This window comes from Oncorhynchus nerka, unplaced genomic scaffold, assembly GCF_034236695.1.
Source record: "Oncorhynchus nerka isolate Pitt River unplaced genomic scaffold, Oner_Uvic_2.0 unplaced_scaffold_1751, whole genome shotgun sequence".
In the NCBI taxonomy this organism is placed as follows: Eukaryota; Metazoa; Chordata; class Actinopteri; order Salmoniformes; family Salmonidae; genus Oncorhynchus; species Oncorhynchus nerka.
In genome coordinates this window covers 1-21,983 of record NW_027039575.1, presented here as the reverse complement: position 1 = coordinate 21,983, position 21,983 = coordinate 1, and the positions used below count along the sequence as shown (strand labels likewise).

Sequence of the window (21,983 nt, the reverse complement as noted above, 5' to 3'; positions counted from 1 at the left end):
TTCAAAGAAATGGGGCACTTCATTTTTTACAATTATTTAAAATTTTATTGAATCCAATCATTTGAAGATACATCTTAAAAGTCATTGACAAGAGGTCCATTGCCTCAAAACTCAAATTAAAAATGTTACATTGTTCGGTTGCTTTAAAACAATAAAAACACAAGTCCCTGATTTAATACGTACAGCATATCACTCAGATGGTAAAACTCAAAAGGTCCGTTCTGATCGTCATCTTTGACTCCCGATCCCGTTCCTCCAACACCACCATGTTTTCGGTTTCACTTCCACAGCAAATAACTCAAGACATGAAATGCTTGTTTTAGATCAGTGCATTTGAACTCTTACACAAATCTAAATTGCTAGTTTTAAAAGATTTCAGAAAAGCAAATGGAAACTTGTGCAACTTTTACAAGTAGTGTCTTTCCCCCACACGTGGATTTTGCCTGTCTAAAATCATAACATCTCGATCCACTTTTAAATGTACCGCAAAACACCCTAAAACATTGACTGCTTCCCAATTCTCCAAATCCATGACAAGTAGTGTGCAGAACAAGTGTACACTTCAGGAAAAGGGTAGATGATGGATAGTGGAGAATGAGGACGTAGCCAATGGTTGTAGTTCTACTTGGACTTAGCGAAGCCCACCCTGTTGTTGTCACGGTCGAACACGGTGTAGTATTGGCCAATGAATACATCTCCCAGGATCCACAGCGGCCCGGCGGGGGCGGGGATGTCCAGGCCCATGAAGCCACTCAGGCAGATGGTCTTACCAGCCTGGCTCTCCTGGAGTGGGGGAAAGAAAGAATCAGACAGAGCAGAAGGGGGAAGGAATACAGAGACGCACACAGTCAGACGCAGAGCAGAAGGGGAAGGAATACAGAGACGCACACAGTCAGAGCAGAAGGAATACAGAGAGCAGACAGTCAGCCGCAGAGCAGAAGGAATACAGAGACGCACACAGTCAGCCGCAGAGCAGAAGGAATACAGAGACGCACACAGTCAGCCGCAGAGCAGAAGGGGGAAGGAATACAGAGACGCACACAGTCAGACGCAGAGCAGAAGGGGGGAATACAGAGGCACACAGTCAGCCGCAGAGCAGAAGGGGAAGGAATACAGAGACGCACACAGTCAGCCGCAGAGCAGAAGGGGGAAGGAATACAGAGACGCACACAGTCAGCCGCAGAGCAGAAGGGGGAAGGAATACAGAGACGCACACAGTCAGCCGCAGAGCAGAAGGAATACAGAGACGCACACAGTCAGACGCAGAGCAGAAGGGGGAAGGAATACAGAGACGCACACAGTCAGACGCAGAGCAGAAGGGGGAAGGAATACAGAGACGCACACAGTCAGACCCAGAGCAGAAGGGGGAAGGAATACAGAGACGCACACAGTCAGACCCAGAGCAGAAGGGGGAAGGAATACAGAGACGCACACAGTCCCAGATCGTGTTCAGTAAGCACCAAACAGTTTGAAAACGGAGAGGTTCTAACTTGTTCATTGCTGAAATGCTCATTTTTGTTTTCTGTTGCACAATGTTTTGCTACGGTGTGCACTAATGAACAAGAGCCCGATATGTAAATGACCCAAATGACAGAAATACTAACATCGTAGCCAACAGAGGGACGGTTTGTAAGGAAAGTTCAATAGGCCATTATTACGCAGTAATAATTGTTGAAATAACAATTACATTCTGAGACAAACATTCAAATCAATGTACGTCGTCTCCCATGGTTCTGAGAACGGCTTAGTGAACTAAACAATGGCCTGTTTGTGTGGTATAATGACTGACTGAGCGAACAATTAGACTCTACCGCCCTCTGCTGGATATCTGCACCCCCTTCCCTCTCAGGCAGGATATCTGCACCCCCCTCCCTCTCAGGCAGGATATCTGCACCCCCCTCCCTCTCAGGCAGGATATCTGCACCCCTCCCTCCCTCAGGCACCCCCTCCCCTCCCTGCTGGATATCTGCACCCCCTCCCTCCCTGCAGGCTGGATATCTGCACCCCCCTCCCTCTCTGCACCCCCCTCCTCCCTGCCGGATATCTGCACCCCCCCCCCTCCCTGCTGGATATCTGCACCCCCTCCCTGCTGGATATCTGCACCCTCCTGCTGGATATCTGCACCCCCTCCCTGCTGGATATCTGCACCCCCCTGCTGGATATCTGCACCCCTCCCTGCTGGATATCTGCACCCCCCTCCCTGCTGGATATCTGCACCCCCTCCCTGCTGGATATCTGCACCCCCTCCCTGCCTGCTGGATATCTGCACCCCCTCCCTGCTGGATATCTGCACCCCCTCCCTGCTGGATATCTGCACCCCCTCCCTGCTGGATATCTGCACCCCCTCCCTGCTGGATATCTGCACCCCCTCCCTGCTGGATATCTGCACCCCCCTCCCTGCTGGATATCTGCACTCCCCCTCCCTGCTGGATATCTGCACCCCCTCCCTGCTGGATATCTGCACCCCCTCCCTGCTGGATATCTGCACCCCCCCTCCCTGCTGGATATCTGCCTCTACATTGTTTTGCTCAAAGTAAGATGTCCAGTAGATTCTCCAGAGAGAGCAGAGAAAAAAAATAAAGACAGACTCACCTTGAGGACGTACTGCTCTGCAGTCAGACTGTAGGACTGTCCTCCCAGGTTGAATGTGATGACAGGCATGGTGGGAATCTTATCACAGTTCACCATGTACTGAAACACAAGCGGAAACAGTCAGTGAAGATGCTACTCTATTCAGGAAATAAAGTAGAGTACAGTTCTCTAAGTAATAGGAGACAGGCCAGGTCAAGTGGGACTTCATTTAGCTGTAGTCGGGGACCACAGTGTTGATCTAGAGGAGGAACGTAGCTGTAGTCAGGGACCACAGTGTTGAACTAGAGGAGGAACGTAGCTGTAGTCAGGGACCACAGTGTTGAACTAGAGGAGGAACGTAGCTGTAGTCAGGGACCACAGTGTTGAACTAGAGGAGGAACGTAGCTGTAGTCGGGGACCACAGTGTTGAACTAAAGGAGGAGGAGGAGGAACGTAGCTGTAGTCGGGGACCACAGTGTTGAACTAGAGGAGGAACGTAGCTGTAGTCAGGGACCACAGTGTTGAACTAGAGGAGGAGGAACGTAGCTGTAGTCAGGGACCACAGTGTTGAACTAGAGGAGGAGGAACGTAGCTGTAGTCAGGGACCACAGTGTTGAACTAGAGGAGGAGGAACGTAGCTGTAGTCGGGGACCACAGAGTTGAACTAGAGGAGGAGGAACGTAGCTGTAGTCAGGGACCACAGTGTTGAACTAGAGGAGGAACGTAGCTGTAGTCAGGGACCACAGGGTTGAACTAGAGGAGGAACGTAGCTGTAGTCAGGGACCACAGTGTTGAACTAGAGGAGGAGGAACGTAGCTGTAGTCAGGGACCACAGTGTTGAACTAGAGGAGTGGGGTTGATCTTGTGTCTTACCTCTCCCTGGATGAGTGGTGTTGCTCCGATGGCCCTCTGCAGGGCCTTGACCTCGGCCGCGGGGCCGGTGATGAGGGACGTGCCGGTGTCCACGATGGCCTCACAGCCTCCCTTACACAGACTCAGCTGGCTCCCCACACCCATCCTGTACAAACACACACAGGTTTGAATCCAGCTCTCTTGGTGGAAGGAGGTTACACAAGGTAACAATAGATCTGTCCTCAGAGCAGTCAATGCCTTTTCACAGGCTTCTCTATTTAAAACACTAAAACCAATAACTCATTTAGGTTTACAGTTCCCTCCCGACACAGTGAAAACAGCATTGATTTCATTCATGCTCGCAGTCCACAAAACTGAATTCTGCGTCCATTTCACCTGCTCAAAAAGTCCTAAAAAAAAAAAAAAAAGTTGTAAACTGAATAATTCTGACACAGAACTGACCACAGAGATACTAATCTAGTGTCCACCAACAACAGATGGTTAATGTAGAAGGAGTTAGAGTAACTAACACAAGCAGAAGTGGCAGCACATAAACAACAGGAGAAGGAAGAGAACTCACCCGTCCATGTGGATCTGCCAGTAGGCCTGGCGGCTGACGTCGAGGTACTGGAAGTCTCCACTGTAGTACTTAGGGTCAGTTCCTCCCAGCAGGAGCTCCCCGCCGGGCTCAGAGTCTGGGTTCCTGACACACACAAACAAGACCAAACAGTCCTTTTACTATTTTTATAATAATGTCTTTGCAGAGCAGAGACAAACTCAGACTTGTTGTGCTAGTTTCCTGGATACAGATTAAACCTGGTACTTTGAGCCGTTTTGGTAGGCCGTCATTTTTCTTAACCGACTTGCCTAGTTAAATAAAAGGTTAAATAAAAAGTAACCAGCTATTTCAATAGACATGGGGCTTTTTAGTTACAGTATAGGATTATCTTATCCATGTCCAGGAAACCAGCCCTAAATCTCCAACAAGGACTCCGGAGCCAAATAGGTGAGGCACTCCTCTCAGTCTCACCTGTTGAGGTAGAAGGAGAACACGTTCTGCTCTACTTTCTTCTGGCTCATGATGTTGTCGAACGGCGGAGCGACCCCGTCCACAGAGATACGGGGGTAGGCCATGCCCAGGATGCCGTCAAACTTCGCAGCGATGAAGGCTACGCCAGGCTGCAATCTGAGGCCTAGGTCCCCTGGTCCTCATGGACAGGCCTCCAATCTACCAGAGAGATGAGCAGGCCAATCTACCAGAGAGATCACACTCCTCGAATGGGTCCTCCAATCTACCAGAGAGATGAGCAGTACAGCCATTATAAACACTCTCTGGACAGGCCTCCAATGGACAGGCCTCCAATCTACCAGAGAGATGAGCAGTACAGCCATTATAAACATCCTCTATGGACAGTCCTCCAATCTACCAGAGAGATGAGCAGTACAGCATTATAAACACTAATGGACATTATAAACACCGTCAGGTCTCCAATCTACCAGAGAGATGAGCAGTACAGCCATTATAAACACTCCTCTATGGACAGGCCTCCAATCTACCAGAGAGATGAGCAGTACAGCCATTATAAACACTCCTCTATGGACAGGCCTCCAATCTACCAGAGAGATGAGCAGTACAGCCATTATAAACACATCTATTCAGGTCTCCAATCTCAATCTACCAGAGAGATGAGCAGTACAGCCATTATAAACACATCTATAGACCGTCAGGTCTCCAATCTACCAGAGAGATGAGCAGTACAGCCATTATAAACCATCCTCTATGGACAGTCCTCCAATCTACCAGAGAGATGAGCAGTACAGCCATTATAAACACTCCTCTATGGACAGGCCTCCAATCTACCAGAGAGATGAGCAGTACAGCCATTATAAACACTCCTCTATGGACAGGCCTCCAATCTACCAGAGAGATGAGCAGTACATCCATTATAAACACATCTATAGACCGTCAGGTCTCCAATCTACCAGAGAGATGAGCAGTACAGCCATTATAAACACATCTATAGACCGTCAGGTCTCCAATCTACCAGAGAGATGAGCAGTACAGCCATTATAAACCACTCCTCTATGGACAGGCCTCCAATCTACCAGAGAGATGAGCAGTACAGCCATTATAAACACTCCTCTATGGACAGTCCTCCAATCTACCAGAGAGATGAGCAGTACAGCCATTATAAACATCCTCTATGGACAGGCCTCCAATCTACCAGAGAGATGAGCAGTACAGCCATTATAAACACATCTATAGACCATCAGGTCTCAATCAGGAGATGAGCAGTACAGCCATTATAAACACTCCTCTATGGACAGGCCTCCAATCTACCAGAGAGATGATGGCAGTACAGCCATTATAAACACATCTATAGACCGTCAGGTCTCCAATCTACCAGAGAGATGAGCAGTACAGCCATTATAAACTCCTCTATGGACATCCAATCTAGAGGATGGACAGTACATCCATTATCCTCCAATCTCATGGACAGGTCTCCAATCTACCAGAGAGATGAGCAGTACAGCCATTATATCCTCTATGGACAGGCCTCCAATCTCTAGCAGCACAACGTCAGGTCTCAATCTACCAGAGAGATGAGCAGTACAGCCATTATAAACACTCTCTAGACAGTCATCTACCTGAGCAGTACGGTCCAGGCTCCAATCTACCAGAGAGATGAGCAGTACAGCCATCCATTATAAACACTCCTGCACTATGGACAGGCCTCCAATACCCAGACAGACTGCAGTACAGCCATTATAAACACATCTAGACCGTCACAATCTACCAGAGAGATGAGCAGTACAGCCATTATAAACAGGTCTCTCTATGGACAGTGGACAGGCCTGCCAGACCAATCTGGAACCAATCTACCAGAGAGATGAGCAGTACATCCATTATAAACACATCAGGTCTCAATCTACCAGAGAGATGAGCAGCACAGCCATTCCAATAAACACTACAGACCGTCAGGTCTCCAATCTACCAGAGAGATGAGCAGCACAGCCATTATAAACACATCTATAGACGTCAGGTCTCCAATCTACCAGTCTCAATCTGACAGAGATGAGCAGTACATCCATTATAATTTTGAACTATGGTCAATATCAAGCAGTACAGTTCTAGACCGTCAGGTCTCACTGACACCTAAACACAGAGATTGTGAGTCAAATAAAATCTAATTTCAGGCAGAAAACGCTGTTTAAAATCATTAAGAACAAAAAAACATTAAAAAAAGGGAATTGTTTTGGAGAATAGTGACAATGGATATGATTTATACAGCACCGTTTGAGGTCTATTTAAACAAGAACCTTGGAACCTACCGTGCACGTGTCCTGGCTGAGGTACCCAGACAGACTGCCAGACCCATACTGGAACCTACCGTGCACGTGTCCTGGCTGAGGTACTGTCGTGGAATTATCAGAATATGTTGGTAACATTTGTAAGATATTTAATATTCATCAAATGTGTGTAAGTTACTTCTCATAAGAATGTATTTTGTTGTACTATAGTGGTGGCCATTGGCAGTTATGTGTTCTATGTCAGGACTAAGTTGCATGGGCCACATGAGAGGGGAGAGGTCAAAGTGTCATCATGTGTAAACATATCTTATACTCCCTAACTTTCCCAGTGGGGAAAGGAGGGGTTGCAGTGTCTGGAATCATTCTATGCTCTCCCTTTGTTGACCTGTAGGGTCACTCTCCTATCTGTGAGTTTGTCCAGGAGTTTGTATTACAGAGTTGGTTGTATCTAAATGACAATTTGATATATGCCTGTTGATATGGAGGATTGGTTTATGGTTCTGGGGTTTTGGGAAAGGAGACAAAGCTGAACGATGAATTATGTCTATGCTGTCTGACTATGGGTGTCTTCGCTATTAAAGGAACTCAGTTGCATTGTAAGGGGACTCTCAGAAAATTCACTGGGGAGACACTGAATTTATCTGAGAGTCACAGGATTGTGATGGAGCTCATATAATTAAAGATGGACTTTGATAACTAACTCTGACTTGTGTTGTGGTTTGCTCCCATGATTTGGTAAATAGAGGAAATTTCCACGACAGGTACCCAGACAGACTGCCAGACCCATACTGGAACCTACCGTGCACGTGTCCTGGCTGAGGTACCCAGACAGACTGCCAGACCCATACTGGAACCTACCGTGCACGTGTCCTGGCTGAGGTACCCAGACAGACTGCCAGACCCATACTGGAACCTACCGTGCACGTGTCCTGGCTGAGGTACCCAGACAGACTGCCAGACCCATACTGGAACCTACCGTGCACGTGTCCTGGCTGAGGTACCCAGACAGACTGCCAGACCCATACTGGAACCTACCGTGCACGTGTCCTGGCTGAGGTACCCAGACAGACTGCCAGACCCATACTGGAACCTACCGTGCACGTGTCCTGGCTGAGGTACCCAGACAGACTGCCAGACCCATACTGGATGGCGAAGGCCGTTCCGTTCTTCACATACGTACTGGACTTGGCACCGTTATACTTGTGGTGAAGCACTGACAGACAGAGAGAAGAGAAGTGTCACTTTAAATCTGTCAAACATGGTCAATATCAATAGTTCTAGAACCTAGAAGGAAGAACACGGTGAAGCATTTTGAGAGAGGACGTTTTGAGAGAGGACGTTTTGAGAGAGGACGCTTTGAGAGAGGACGCTTTGAGAGAGGACGTTTTGAGAGAGGACGTTTTGAGAGAGGACGTTTTGCTCCTTTGCACCCCATTATTTTTATCTCTACTTTGCACATTCTTCCACTGCAAATCTACCATTCCAGTGTTTTACTTGCTATATTGTATTTACTTTGGCCTTTTTTTTGCCTTTACCTCCCTTCTCACCTCATTTGCTCACATCGTATATAGACTTGTTTATACTGTATTATTGACTGTATGTTTGTTTTACTCCATGTGTAACTCTGTGTTGTTGTATCTGTCGAACTGCTTTGCTTCATCTTGGCCAGGTCGCAACTGTAAATGAGAACTTGTTTGTTCTCCAGCTTAGCCTACCTGGTTAAATAAAGGTGTTCTCAACTGCCTACCTGGTTAAATAAAGGTGTTCTCAACTTGCCTACCTGGTTAAATAAAGGTGTTCTCAACTTGCCTACCTGGTTAAATAAAGGTGTTCTCAACTTGCCTACCTGTGTTAAACCTGGTTAAATAAAGGTGTTCTCAGCTTGCCTACCTGGTTAAATAAAGGTGTTCTCAGCTTGCCTACCTGGTTAAATAAAGGTGTTCTCAGCTTGCCTACCTGGTTAAATAAAGGTGTTCTCAGCTTGCCTACCTGGTTAAATAAAGGTGTTCTCAACTTGCCTACCTGGTTAAATAAAGGTGTTCTCAACTTGCCTACCTGGTTAAATAAAGGTGTTCTCAACTTGCCTACCTGGTTAAATAAAGGTGTTCTCAACCTGCCTACCTGGTTAAATAAAAGGTGAAATAAACAAATACAATAATTTAACTAAATGGAGGAAAGGCATTTGGCAGAAAGAACAAACAAAAGAATAAAACAGAGGATTCTTAGAAACAGATTAAACCTAGAATTGGACTAAGAGGCACATACAGCTCGTTAATATTCATGCTGCTTATAAAACCAGTGTTCTGGAAGTGAGTAGGTCCTTCTAGCTGCAGTCACGTGTGTACGAGTCAATGGCCCATTCCCCAAAATGCAACCCTAGACCCCTACGGACTTGTGGAGGATCTGCGAGGACGTGACAACTGTATGGATACATATGGGATTGAGTCCGTGTAGTGTCGACTTACAGCAGGCGATGTCTGTGAAGGAGCAGTGGATGGAAGGGACCCACAAGTTAGAGGAGCCTGTATCAAACACCACAGTGAATGTCTGGACGGGAGTCCCCAGGCCGATCTCACCGTAGTACTGAGCCTGGAAAACACACACACACACACACACTAAAAACAACTGTGGTTTCTAGGAGCCAATCAAACGGCTCCCGGACTAGAAAGCAGGAAGTAGGATCTTCACATTAAAAGTGGACTCCCAAACTGGTGGAGGACAGAGGTCCAGTTTCAGCTGGTTCTTCATATACCTATTCCCTAAGAAGAACAAGCTCCACTATGCTTTGGTCACGTTGTAGGGATACAGTGAAGACAATCCCTTCCAACAGGTTGAGCTGGCCTGAACACATCTGGCACCATCTACCTACACTAGTCTGTTCATCCACATCATGTGATTAGTTCAGTCCATTCTACATCCAAGACTGATAGAGAAGTTGGCTCTGCCAAGTGTCAGAACAGTTTGTTTGAAGTAAAACAGGTCAGAGTGATCTCTTCTCCTAGTCACCCTGTTGAACATACAAGTCAGCTAACCTTCAGTTCTAGAGCAAATAATAACTACACAGTTTAATAATTACACAGAGTCAACTTCCCTCTTTCTAGGACTCCAATCTAGCACTTTATATCTTAAATAATAACTACACAGTTTAAACGATGAGTCAACTTCCCTCTTTCTAGGACTCCAATCTAGCACTTTATATCTTAAATAATAACTACACAGTTTAAACGATGAGTCAACTTCCCTCTTTCTAGGACTCCAATCTAGCACTTTATATCTTAAATAATAACTACAGTTTAAACGATGAGTCAACTTCCCTCTTTCTAGGACTCCAATCTACCATTTTATATCTTCGGTCAATCCAATAGGTCTCAGTGATTTATCTTCTCCACGTTCTAACAGACAGCGAACCTTCTGTTGCAAGCAGAGAATGAACGATGACTCAACACGATGACTCAACTTCCTTTTTTCTAGGACTCCAATCTAGCACTTTATATCTTAAATAATAACAACTTCCTTTTTTCTAGGACTCATAGGAAATCAAACTCTTCAGTCAATTCAATCCTCCTGAGAGACAGCTTGATCACTTCATTGTGATTATATTAGCAGTCTTAGTGTGTGCGTACCAAAAAGACTCTACTCCCTATATAGTGCACCTCTTTCGACCAGAGACCTATGCACTCTATTCCCTATATAGTGCACTACTTTTGAGCAGAGCCTTGTTGGGGAATAGGGGGCCATTTGTGGACACAAACCTTTCTCTTATTAAAGAGCTGACTATTGAAGGCACAACGGGTTCATTCATTCACTGTGGTTGTATTGTGGTTGGTTGATATCTAAGTGGTTTGATGTGAAAGTTTCAATTACTCTGCAAGATGTTATGAAGTGTCTGAAACCATTCCATGTTGAAAACTGTATTCATTCACAGTTCCAACTTGTCAAGCTTCATAGGAGGATTTGCATGACATTTTATATGGTAGGTGTGTGTGTGTGTAACCTTGTACCTACCGTTGGATTAATCTGCATATCGCAACATAGCGGTGGTGCACGCTAATAGCATTTCAATCGGTTACGTCACTCGCTCTGAGACCTTGAAGTAGTAGTTCCCCTTACTCTGCAAGGGCCGCGGCTTTTGTGGAGCGATGGGTAACGATGCTTCGTGGGTGTCAGTTGTTGATGTGTGCAGAGGGGTCCCTGGTTCGAGCCCGGGTAGGGGCGAGGGGACGGACTGAAGTTATACTGTTACACCACAAACAGACAAATAACGGCGCAGTACAACAGTGGTGAGCAGAACGGCATCTCAGAACGCACCACTCGTCAGCCTTCGTCACAAATGGGCTATTGCAGCAGACGGCCACACCGGATTCCACTCCCATCAGCTAAAAACAAGAAGAAGCTGCTCCAGAGGGGAACGCATTAACCAACAATGGACAATTGAGGAGAGGAAAAGCATCACTTGATAGAGTCAGGATTTGGCGTAAGCAGCAGCAGTCCATGGCCCCGTCGCCTGGTGTCAACAGTACAGGCTGGTGGCGTTGGTATAATGGCCCCGTCGCCTGGTGTCAACAGTACAGGCTGGTGGCGTTGGTATAATGGCCCCGTCGCCTGGTGTCAACAGTACAGGCTGGTGGCGTGGCCCCGTCGCCTGGTGTCAACAGTACAGGCTGGTGGCGTTGGTATAATGGCCCCGTCGCCTGGTGTCAACAGTACAGGCTGGTGGCGTTGGTATAATGGCCCCGTCGCCTGGTGTCAACAGTACAGGCTGGTGGCGTTGGTATAATGGCCCCGTCGCCTGGTGTCAACAGTACAGGCTGGTGGCGTTGGTATAATGGCCCCGTCGCCTGGTGTCAACAGTACAGGCTGGTGGCGTTGGTATAATGGTCTGGCCCCATCGCCTGGTGTCAACAGTACAGGCTGGTGGCGTTGGTATAATGGCCCCGTCGCCTGGTGTCAACAGTACAGGCTGGTGGCGTTGGTATAATGGGCGCCTGGTGTCAACAGTACAGGCTGGTGGCGTTGGTATAATGGCCCCGTCGCCTGGTGTCAACAGTACAGGCTGGTGGCGTTGGTATAATGGCCCTGGTCGCCTGGTGTCAACAGTACAGGCTGGTGGCGTTGGTATAATGGCCCCGTCGCCTGGTGTCAACAGTACAGGCTGGTGGCGTTGGTATAATGGCCCCGTCGCCTGGTGTCAACAGTACAGGCTGGTGCGTAATGGGCGTGGTGTCAACAGTACAGGCTGGTGTTGGTATAATGGCCCCGTCGCCTGGTGTCAACAGTACAGGCTGGTGGCGTTGGTATAATGGCCCCGTCGCCTGGTGTCAACAGTACAGGCTGGTGGCGTTGGTATAATGGTCGCGCCTGGTGTCAACAGTACAGGCTGGTGGCGTTGGTGTCAACAGTAAGGCTGGTGGCCCCGGTCAGCCGCCTGGTGTCAACAGTACAGGCTGGTGGCGTTGGTATAATGGCCCCGTCGCCTGGTGTCAACAGTACAGGCTGGTGGCGTTGGTATAATGGCCCCGTCGCCTGGTGTCAACAGTACAGGCTGGTGGCGTTGGTATAATGGTCGCCTGGTGTCAACAGTACAGGCTGGTGGCATTGGTATAATGGCCCTCGCCTGGTGTCAACAGTACAGGCTGGTGGCGTTGGTACAGTACAGGCTGGTGGCGTTGGTATAATGGTCGCCTGGTGTCAACAGTACAGGCTGGTGGCGTTGGTATAATGGCTGGTGGCGTTGGTATAATGGCCCGTCGCCTGGTGTCAACAGTACAGGCTGGTGGCGTTGGTATAATGGCCCGCCGCCTGGTGTCAACAGTACAGGCTGGTGGCGTTGGTATAATGGCCCCGTCGCCTGGTGTCAACAGTACAGGCTGGTGGCGTTGGTATAATGGCCCCGTCGCCTGGTGTCAACAGTACAGGCTGGTGGCGTTGGTATAATGGTTGGTATAATGGCCCCGTCGCCTGGTGTCAACAGTACAGGCTGGTGGCGTTGGTATAATGGCCCCGTCTCAACAGTACAGGCTGGTGTATAATGGCCCCGTCGCCTGGTGTCAACAGTACAGGCTGGTGGCGTTGGTATAATGGCCTGGTGTCAACAGTACAGGCTGGTGGCGTTGGTATAATGGCCCCGTCGCCTGGTGTCAACAGTACAGGCTGGTGGCGTTGGTATAATGGCCCCGTCGCCTGGTGTCAACAGTACAGGCTGGTGGCGTTGGTATAATGGTCTGGCCCCATCGCCTGGTGTCAACAGTACAGGCTGGTGGCGTTGGTATAATGGCCCCGTCGCCTGGTGTCAACAGTACAGGCTGGTGGCGTTGGTATAATGGCCCCGTCGCCTGGTGTCAACAGTACAGGCTGGTGGCGTTGGTCAACATAATGGCGTTGGTAATGGCCCGTGTCAACAGTACAGGCTGGTGGCGTTGGTATAATGGTCTGTGTCCCAGGCTGGTGGCGTTGGTATAATGGCCCCGTCGCCTGGTGTCAACAGTACAGGCTGGTGGCGTTGGTATAATGGCCCCGTCGCCTGGTGTCAACAGTACAGGCTGGTGGCGGCGTTGGCCCCGTGCCGCCTGGTGTACAGTACAGGCTGGTGGCGTTGGTATAATGGCCCCGTCGCCTGGTGTCAACAGTACAGGCTGGTGGCGTTGGTATAATGGCCCCGTCGCCTGGTGTCAACAGTACAGGCTGGTGGCGTTGGTATAATGGCCCCGTCGCCTGGTGTCAACAGTACAGGCTGGTGGCGTTGGTATAATGGCCCCGTCGCCTGGTGTCAACAGTACAGGCTGGTGGCGTTGGTATAATGGCCCCGTCGCCTGGTGTCAACAGTACAGGCTGGTGGCGTTGGTATAATGGCCCCGTCGCCTGGTGTCAACAGTACAGGCTGGTGGCGTTGGTATAATGGCCCGTCGCCTGGTGTCAACAGTACAGGCTGGTGGCGTTGGTATAATGGCCCCGTCGCCTGGTGTCAACAGTACAGGCTGGTGGCGTTGGTATAATGGCCCCGTCGCCTGGTGTCAACAGTACAGGCTGGTGGCGTTGGTATAATGGCCCCGTCGCCTGGTGTCAACAGTACAGGCTGGTGGCGTTGGTATAATGGCCCCGTCGCCTGGTGTCAACAGTACAGGCTGGTGGCGTTGGTATAATGTCAACAGTACAGGCTGGTGGCAGGCTGGTGTCAACAGTACAGGCTGGCGTTGGTATAATGGCCCCGTCGCCTGGTGTCAACAGTACAGGCTGGTGGCGTTGGTATAATGGCCCCGTCGCCTGGTGTCAACAGTACAGGCTGGTGGCGTTGGTATAATGGCCCTGGCCCCACGCCTGGTGCCTACAGGTGTCATACAGTACAGGCTGGTGGCGTTGGTATAATGGCCCCGTCGCCTGGTGTCAACAGTACAGGCTGGTGGCGTTGGTATAATGGTCTGGTCTCAACAGTACAGGCGTGGCTGGTATAATGGTGGCCCCATCGCCAGTACAGGCTGGTGGCCCCGTCGCCTGGTGTCAACAGTACAGGCTGGTGGCGTTGGTATAATGGGTCCCGTCGCCTGGTGTCAACAGTACAGGCTGGTGGCGTTGGTATAATGGCCCCTGGCCTGGTGTCAACAGTACAGGCTGGTGGCGTTGGTATAATGGGTCGCCTGGTGTCAACAGTACAGGCTGGTCAACAGTACAGGCTGGTGGCGTTGGTATAATGGCCTGGTGTCAACAGTACAGGCTGGTGGCGTTGGTATAATGGTCCCCGCCGCCTGGTGTCAACAGTACAGGCTGGTGGCGTTGGTATAATGGCCCCGTCGCCTGGTGTCAACAGTACAGGCTGGTGGCGTTGGTATAATGGCCCCGTCGCCGTCCTACAGGTGGTCAACAGTACAGGCTGGTGGCGTTGGTATAATAATGGCCCCGTCGCCTGGTGTCCTGGTGTCAACAGTACAGGCTGGTGGCGTTGGTATAATGGTCTGGCCTGGTGTCAACAGTACAGGCCCGTCGCCTGGTGTCAACAGTACAGGCTGGTGGCGTTGGTATAATGGCCCCGTCGCCTGGTGTCAACAGTACAGGCTGGTGGCGTCGCCTGGTGTCAACAGTACAGGCTGGTGCGTATTGGTATAATGGCCCCGTCGCCTGGTGTCAACAGTACAGGCTGGTGGCGTTGGTATAATGGCCCCGCCGCCTGGTGTCAACAGTACAGGCTGGTGGCGGTGGCGTCGCCTGGTGTCAACAGTACAGGCTGGTGGCGTTGGTATAATGGCCCCGTCGCCTGGTGTCAACAGTACAGGCTGGTGGCGTTGGTATAATGGGTCGCCTGGTGTCCAGTACAGGCCTGGTGTCAACAGTACAGGCTGGTGGCGTTGGTATAATGGTCCCGTCGCCTGGTGTCAGTACAGGCTGGTGGCGTTGGTATAATGGTCCCGCCGCCTGGTGTCAACAGTACAGGCTGGTGGCGTTGGTATCAATGGCCCGTCGCCTGGTGTCAACAGTACAGGCTGGTGGCGTTGGTATAATGGTCCCATCGCCTGGTGTCAACAGTACAGGCTGGTGGCGTTGGTATAATGGTCTCCTGGTGTCAACAGTACAGGCTGGTGGCGTTGGTATAATGGCCCTCGCCTGGTGTCAACAGTACAGGCAGGCTGGTGGGGCGTCAATACAGGCTGGTGGTGGGAATGTTTTCAATGGTACAGGCACGTTATGGGGTCCCTTGATACCAATTGAGCTACATGCTATGCCCCAAAGAATTTGAGTTGTTCTGGATGCAAGGTGGGGGGGGGTCTGACCCAGTACTAGATGGTGGCCAAAAAAAAAAACTAGTGTACAAGGTCCTATTTTTTTCTGGTGTTCAGATTAAACTACATAAACACAAAGCCTAGTGGATTTGCTGAGGATAAACTGTACATTATGTCTACAAATTGACAGCTGATCAGGCTCAGGGAGCTTAGAAGATCAGTCCTTCCTTGCTCTCAGTCAGTATTCCTAGTTCCTGTTCGGTCACACAGAGAAAAGACCCAACACTGATGGGAAGCTGAGTTACTCGTCATATGACCAACTATTCCTAGTTCCTGTTCGGTCACACAGAGAAAAGACCCAACACTGATGGGAAGCTGAGTTACTCGTCATATGACACAGAGAAAAGACCCAACACTGATGGGAAGCTGAGTTCCTCATATGACCGACTATTCTACACAGAGAAAAGACCCAACACTGATGGGAAGCTGAGTTACTCGTCATATGACCGACTATTCCTAGTTCCTGTTCGGTCACACAGAGAAAAGACCCAACACTGATGGGAAGCTGAGTTACTCGTCATATGACAAACGTTCTTGTTCCGTCACACATAAACAAACAAATCTGATTACCCAACTTTAAAATGGGAAATGTGAAATCAGAAGGGATCTTCCATCTTCCCTTCAGGACAGAGAGGGGGATTGGGCTTTGCCTTGAAACGCTACTAATTCAGCTAGCTAGGAGGACTAGAAGGAAAGGTCGGACTGGCGACAACAGATCAGGACAGAGAGGAGGATTGGGCTTTGCCTTGAAATGCTACTAATCCAGCTAGCTAGGAGGACTAGAAGGAAAGGTAGAACAGGAGGGGGACTGGGCTTTGCCTTGTAACGCTACTAAAGGTTGGAAAGGTTGGTCTGGTGACAACAGATTCTTTGTTGGATTTTTTCCTGGCCTGCCTGCTTGGCTTTTAGCTTGTGCTACAGTGCATTAGGGAAGTCAAGGGTGACCACTCCATTGGCACAGGTCACCTACGTCCCCAATGGCTCCTTACTTCCTATTAAAGTGCACTACTTTTGACCGGGGCCCATAGCACAGCTCTGATCAAATGTAGTGCACTACGTAGGGAATAGGGTGCCATCTGGGACACATCCCAAGGGTAACTACTCCACTCCCAGGTCCCTGGTTAGTAGCAACTAGAGGATCTTCTTACATCCATAAAGTTCTTCAGGGTTTCTGGAGTGGGTCCATTACTGGAGGAGGGGAAGCCCAGGTTGTTGTACTTAGTGTGTTCCTGCCCGGCCAACAGCTCTTCTGCTGCCCTGCCCGAGTCAGTCAGGGTACGCCTGATGGAACGGAACTTCCTCAACGGAATTCTGTGGGAGAGAGAGAAGAAGGAGAGGACGGGAAAGAGAGAGATACAGGGGGAGGGAAAGAGAGGGAGACATAGCGAGAGAGAATATATTAGAGAACTCCTTTGAAATGGTTAGCCAGCCCTGAACAGTTGGTAGGTCAAGCAGAATCTCAGCAGGTCTACTGGTCAGCCCTTTCTAGTATCTACTCAACCTAGTTCCTGCTGGGAAAGAACTTCTGAATAGTTACAGGTCTCCTAATCTCAGACAGGCACAGTGAAGAATACTGGTGCCAACATCCTTTACAAGCTAGAACAAGTGCTGCATGTGGCAACCTAGCTATGTGTAATATCTGTTTTACAAGGACACTGCCGAATGGGAAACATGAACAATGTAACAATCAATGAGGCATACACTAATCAAGACTATTGTTATCAGACAGGTTAAGACCAGTCTATTACTTGGTCTAATGTCTGTAGACATTTATAATGCGACAAGTGTCACTGGTCTGAACGACACAAAAAAATTATGGGCAACTGTCGCAACGTCCGTTGTCGTGGTTACCGGACAGCCACAGCAACCAGACCAAATCTTACTGTGACAAATTGATGCAGGAGTTAAAATCCTCCAATTGAATGACATTTTTATTTCATCCCACCATTTTCTGTAAGTTCACCACTACCTTGTAAATAATGTTGTAGGTTTAGTTTCCTGTAGTAATGAATAATAAAAAAAATAGCTAAAGTTAAGACGTCAGCTATACTATGGTCATTAACGTTATTTGAATTAGCTAGCTAACGGTAATTAACTAGCTAGCAACGAACCAAAACATTGTTTAGAAAATAGTTTTTAGTTGCCTGGCTTGCTAGGTTTCCATTAATTCACTTTTGAACGGATGGGTTTATTTTTGTTAAAATAGAGAAAGTCTACCATTTGGAGCACCGGGCTGCTGTGCTGATTTAATGCTACAAGTTTGATATAATATAATGATCTCGCTACGACAGTTGTGTTATTACATGGAACACGGTCTGTAAAACAGGTCAGGTCAGACGGTCTGTAAACCAGCCTTAATCTAATTTACTACTACTGCATGGACACAGGTCAGACGGTCTATAAACCAGCCTTAATCTAATTTACTACTACTGCATGGACACAGGTCAGACGGTCTATAAACCAGCCTTAATCTAATTTACTACTACTGCATGGACACAGGTCAGACGGTCTATAAACCAGCCTTAATCTAATTTACTACTACTGCATGGACACAGGTCAGACGGTCTATAAACCAGCCTTAATCTAATTTACTACTACTGCATGGACACAGGTCAGACGGTCTATAAACCAGCCTTAATCTAATTTACTACTACTGCATGGACACAGGTCAGACGGTCTATAAACCAGCCTTAAATCGCGTTTGGGATATTGACCTTAGCTATTCTATTTTGACATTGTCACAACATGTTTGCCTGGGCGAGAAACTTAACACTAGCTAATGGAAAACAACAAACACCTTTCTCTAGTGCGACTTGATAAAATGTAATTAACGTCACTTTGTAGCCCAAGGTCGTCTTCACTATTCATTCAGCAAAGTAAATATTCACAAACCTAGCTAAGCCTATCTATTTTGTAATACTAGCTAGCTATTTGACTGAGGACGTAACTGGTGGCTCAACTGTTTTCTAGCTGACAAGCTAGTTCGGCTAATATAACTTGACTTTACTTACCGGACGAGTGCATCAGATGCCAAAGCAAGTGCCGCGAAAAGACACAGGTATAAAACCTTCATTTTACAGCTGCAGAATAACTTTAGCTACAACCTGATCCGCCAGCACAATGACTGGACAATTTGACTTGAGATAACAACAACAGAATTTTATCACCTGACTGTGTCGACGTCGAGTAAAAATCATGTGATGATGGGTGCGTTCCAGGAGTTAAGTTAGCTGCGCATGCGCATTGCCAATTGGTGCGTTCCAGAAACACACATTTGGCGCAGACCTGCGCTGAATATAATAGATTTACAATGTCTGCAAAAGCGTTTACAGTCTTCAAATGTGTATTTCTTGAACACACCAATCCGTGCGGGCATGCTGTCAGAGATGTCTGTGTCTATCAAATTGTGGGTAACCTGTCCAGGGACTACAGTTGAAAATTAGCCAGCTAGCTAAAACCAGCACTTTTACTGAAATGTTGATTAATGTGCACCAGTGGAGGCTGCTGAGGGGAGGACGACTCATAATAATGTCTGGAACTGAGCGAATGTAATTCCACTGATTCAGCTCCAGCCATTACCGCCAACCTCCTGTCATGTGCTCTGTCCCTGCAAAAATAAACTCAATAAAGTCAAGTGTAAAACCAAGACACAATGTATCGTTAATCCAGACCAGAATTTGACATAAATATATTTGATATTTGACACTGTTTGCAGACAATAAAATGGTCTTGATGGCGTTGTACTGCATAGGCTACAAGTCATGTATATTGTGGGACTGGATAGGAAATATGAGGATAGGATATATCAGGATAGGATATATCAGGGTAGGAAAGGATAGGATATATCAGGATAGGATAGGATATATCAGGGCAGGATAGGATATATCAGGGTAGGAAAGGATAGGATATATCAGGATAGGATAGGATATATCAGGATAGGCTATATCAGGGCAGGATAGGACCTCAGCCCTGCCTATGTGAAGGCACTGTTGTGTTGTAGGAAGTGATAGGACCTCAGCCCTGCCTATGTGAAGGCACTGTTGTGCTGTAGGAAGTGATAGGACCTCAGCCCTGCCTATGTGAAGACACTGTTGTGTTGTAGGAAGTGATAGGACCTCAGCCCTGCCTATGTGAAGGCACTGTTGTGCTGTAGGAAGTGATAGGACCTCAGCCCTGCCTATGTGAAGGCACTGTTGTGCTGTAGGAAGTGATAGGACCTCAGCCCTGCCTATGTGAAGACACTGTTGTGCTGTAGGAAGTGATAGGACCTCAGCCCTGCCTATGTGAAGGCACTGTTGTGTTGTAGGAAGTGATAGGACCTCAGCCCTGCCTATGTGAAGACACTGTTGTGCTGTAGGAAGTGATAGGACCTCAGCCCTGTCTATGTGAAGACACTGTTGTGCTGTAGGAAGTGATATGACCTCAGCCCTGCCTATGTGAAGACACTGTTGTGCTGTAGGACAGTGATAGGACCTCAGCCCTGCCTATGTGAAGGCACTGTTGTGCTGTAGGAAGTGATAGGACCTCAGCCCTGCCTATGTGAAGACACTGTTGTGTTGTAGGAAGTGATAGGACCTCAGCCCTGCCTATGTGAAGGCACTGTTGTGCTGTAGGAAGTGATAGGACCTCAGCCCTGCCTATGTGAAGACACTGTTGTGCTGTAGGAAGTGATAGGACCTCAGCCCTGCCTATGTGAAGACACTGTTGTGCTGTAGGAAGTGATAGGACCTCAGCCCTGCCTATGTGAAGGCACTGTTGTGCTGTAGGAAGTGACAGCACCTCAGCCCTTCCTATGTGAAGGCACTGTTGTGTTGTAGGAAGTGATAGGACCTCAGCCCTGCCTATGTGAAGGCACTGTTGTGCTGTAGGAAGTGATAGGACCTCAGCCCTGCCTATGTGAAGACACTGTTGTGTTGTAGGAAGTGACAGCACCTCAGCCCTTCCTATGTGAAGGCACTGTTGTGTTGTAGGAAGTGATAGGACCTCAGCCCTGCCTATGTGAAGATAGGACCTCACTGTTGTGCTGTAGGAAGTGATAGGACCTCAGCCCTGCCTATGTGAAGACACTGTTGTGCTGTAGGAAGTGATAGGACCTCAGCCCTGCCTATGTGAAGGCACTGTTGTGCTGTAGGAAGTGATAGGACCTCAGCCCTGTCTATGTGAAGGCACTGTTGTGCTGTAGGAAGTGATAGGACCTCAGCCCTGCCTATGTGAAGGCACTGTTGTGCTGTAGGAAGTGATAGGACCTCAGCCCTGCCTATGTGAAGACACTGTTGTGCTGTAGGAAGTGATAGGACCTCAGCCCTGCCTATGTGAAGACACTGTTGTGCCTTGTAGGAAGTGATAGGACCTCAGCCCTGCCTATGTGAAGACACTGTTGTGCTGTAGGAAGTGATAGGACCTCAGCCCTGCCTATGTGAAGACACTGTTGTGCTGTAGGAAGTGATAGGACCTCAGCCCTGCCTATGTGAAGACACTGTTGTGCTGTAGGAAGTGATAGGACCTCAGCCCTGCCTATGTGAAGACACTGTTGTGTTGTAGGAAGTGATAGGACCTCAGCCCTGCCTATGTGAAGACACTGTTGTGCTGTAGGAAGTGATAGGACCTCAGCCCTGCCTATGTGAAGACACTGTTGTGCTGTAGGAAGTGATAGGACCTCAGCCCTGCCTATGTGAAGACACTGTTGTGTTGTAGGAAGTGATAGGACCTCAGCCCTGTCTATGTGAAGGCACTGTTGTGCTGTAGGAAGTGATAGGACCTCAGCCCTGCCTATGTGAAGACACTGTTGTGCTGTAGGAAGTGATAGGACCTCAGCCCTGCCTATGTGAAGACACTGTTGTGCTGTAGGAAGTGATAGGACCTCAGCCCTGCCTATGTGAAGACACTGTTGTGCTGTAGGAAGTGATAGGACCTCAGCCCTGCCTATGTGAAGGCACTGTTGTGCTGTAGGAAGTGATAGGACCTCAGCCCTGCCTATGTGATGGCACTGTTGTGCTGTAGGAAGTGATAGGACCTCAGCCCTGCCTATGTGAAGACACTGTTGTGCTGTAGGAAGTGATAGGACCTCAGCCCTGCCTATGTGATGGCACTGTTGTGCTGTAGGAAGTGATAGGACCTCAGCCCTGCCTGATAGGACCTGAAGGCACTGTTGTGCTGTAGGAAGTGATAGGACCTCAGCCCTGCCTATGTGAAGACACTGTTGTGCTGTAGGAAGTGATAGGACCTCAGCCCTGCCTATGTGAAGACACTGTTGTGCTGTAGGAAGTGATAGGACCTCAGCCCTGCCTATGTGAAGACACTGTTGTGCTGTAGGAAGTGATAGGACCTCAGCCCTGCCTATGTGAAGGCACTGTTGTGCTGTAGGAAGTGATAGGACCTCAGCCCTGCCTATGTGAAGACACTGTTGTGCTGTAGGAAGTGATAGGACCTCAGCCCTGCCTATGTGAAGGCACTGTTGTGCTGTAGGAAGTGATAGGACCT

General features: G+C 48.6%; 1 protein-coding gene across 1 annotated transcript; it reads right to left on the bottom strand.

Moving 5' to 3' along the window:
- Positions 1 to 22: 22 nt before the first annotated feature.
- LOC115117295 (cathepsin D-like) lies at positions 23 to 18,686 on the bottom strand. Its single transcript, XM_065015045.1, has 10 exons — positions 18,515 to 18,686; positions 16,652 to 16,814; positions 9,201 to 9,324; positions 7,830 to 7,948; positions 5,196 to 5,220; positions 4,454 to 4,625; positions 4,004 to 4,126; positions 3,445 to 3,589; positions 2,593 to 2,691; positions 23 to 783 (listed from the first exon to the last, which is right to left on the bottom strand). Exons 1-10 carry the CDS (start codon positions 18,574 to 18,576, stop codon positions 622 to 624), a joined length of 1,194 nt encoding a protein of 397 aa, XP_064871117.1. The 5' UTR covers positions 18,577 to 18,686; the 3' UTR covers positions 23 to 621.
- Between the last annotated feature and the right edge of the window lie 3,297 nt (positions 18,687 to 21,983).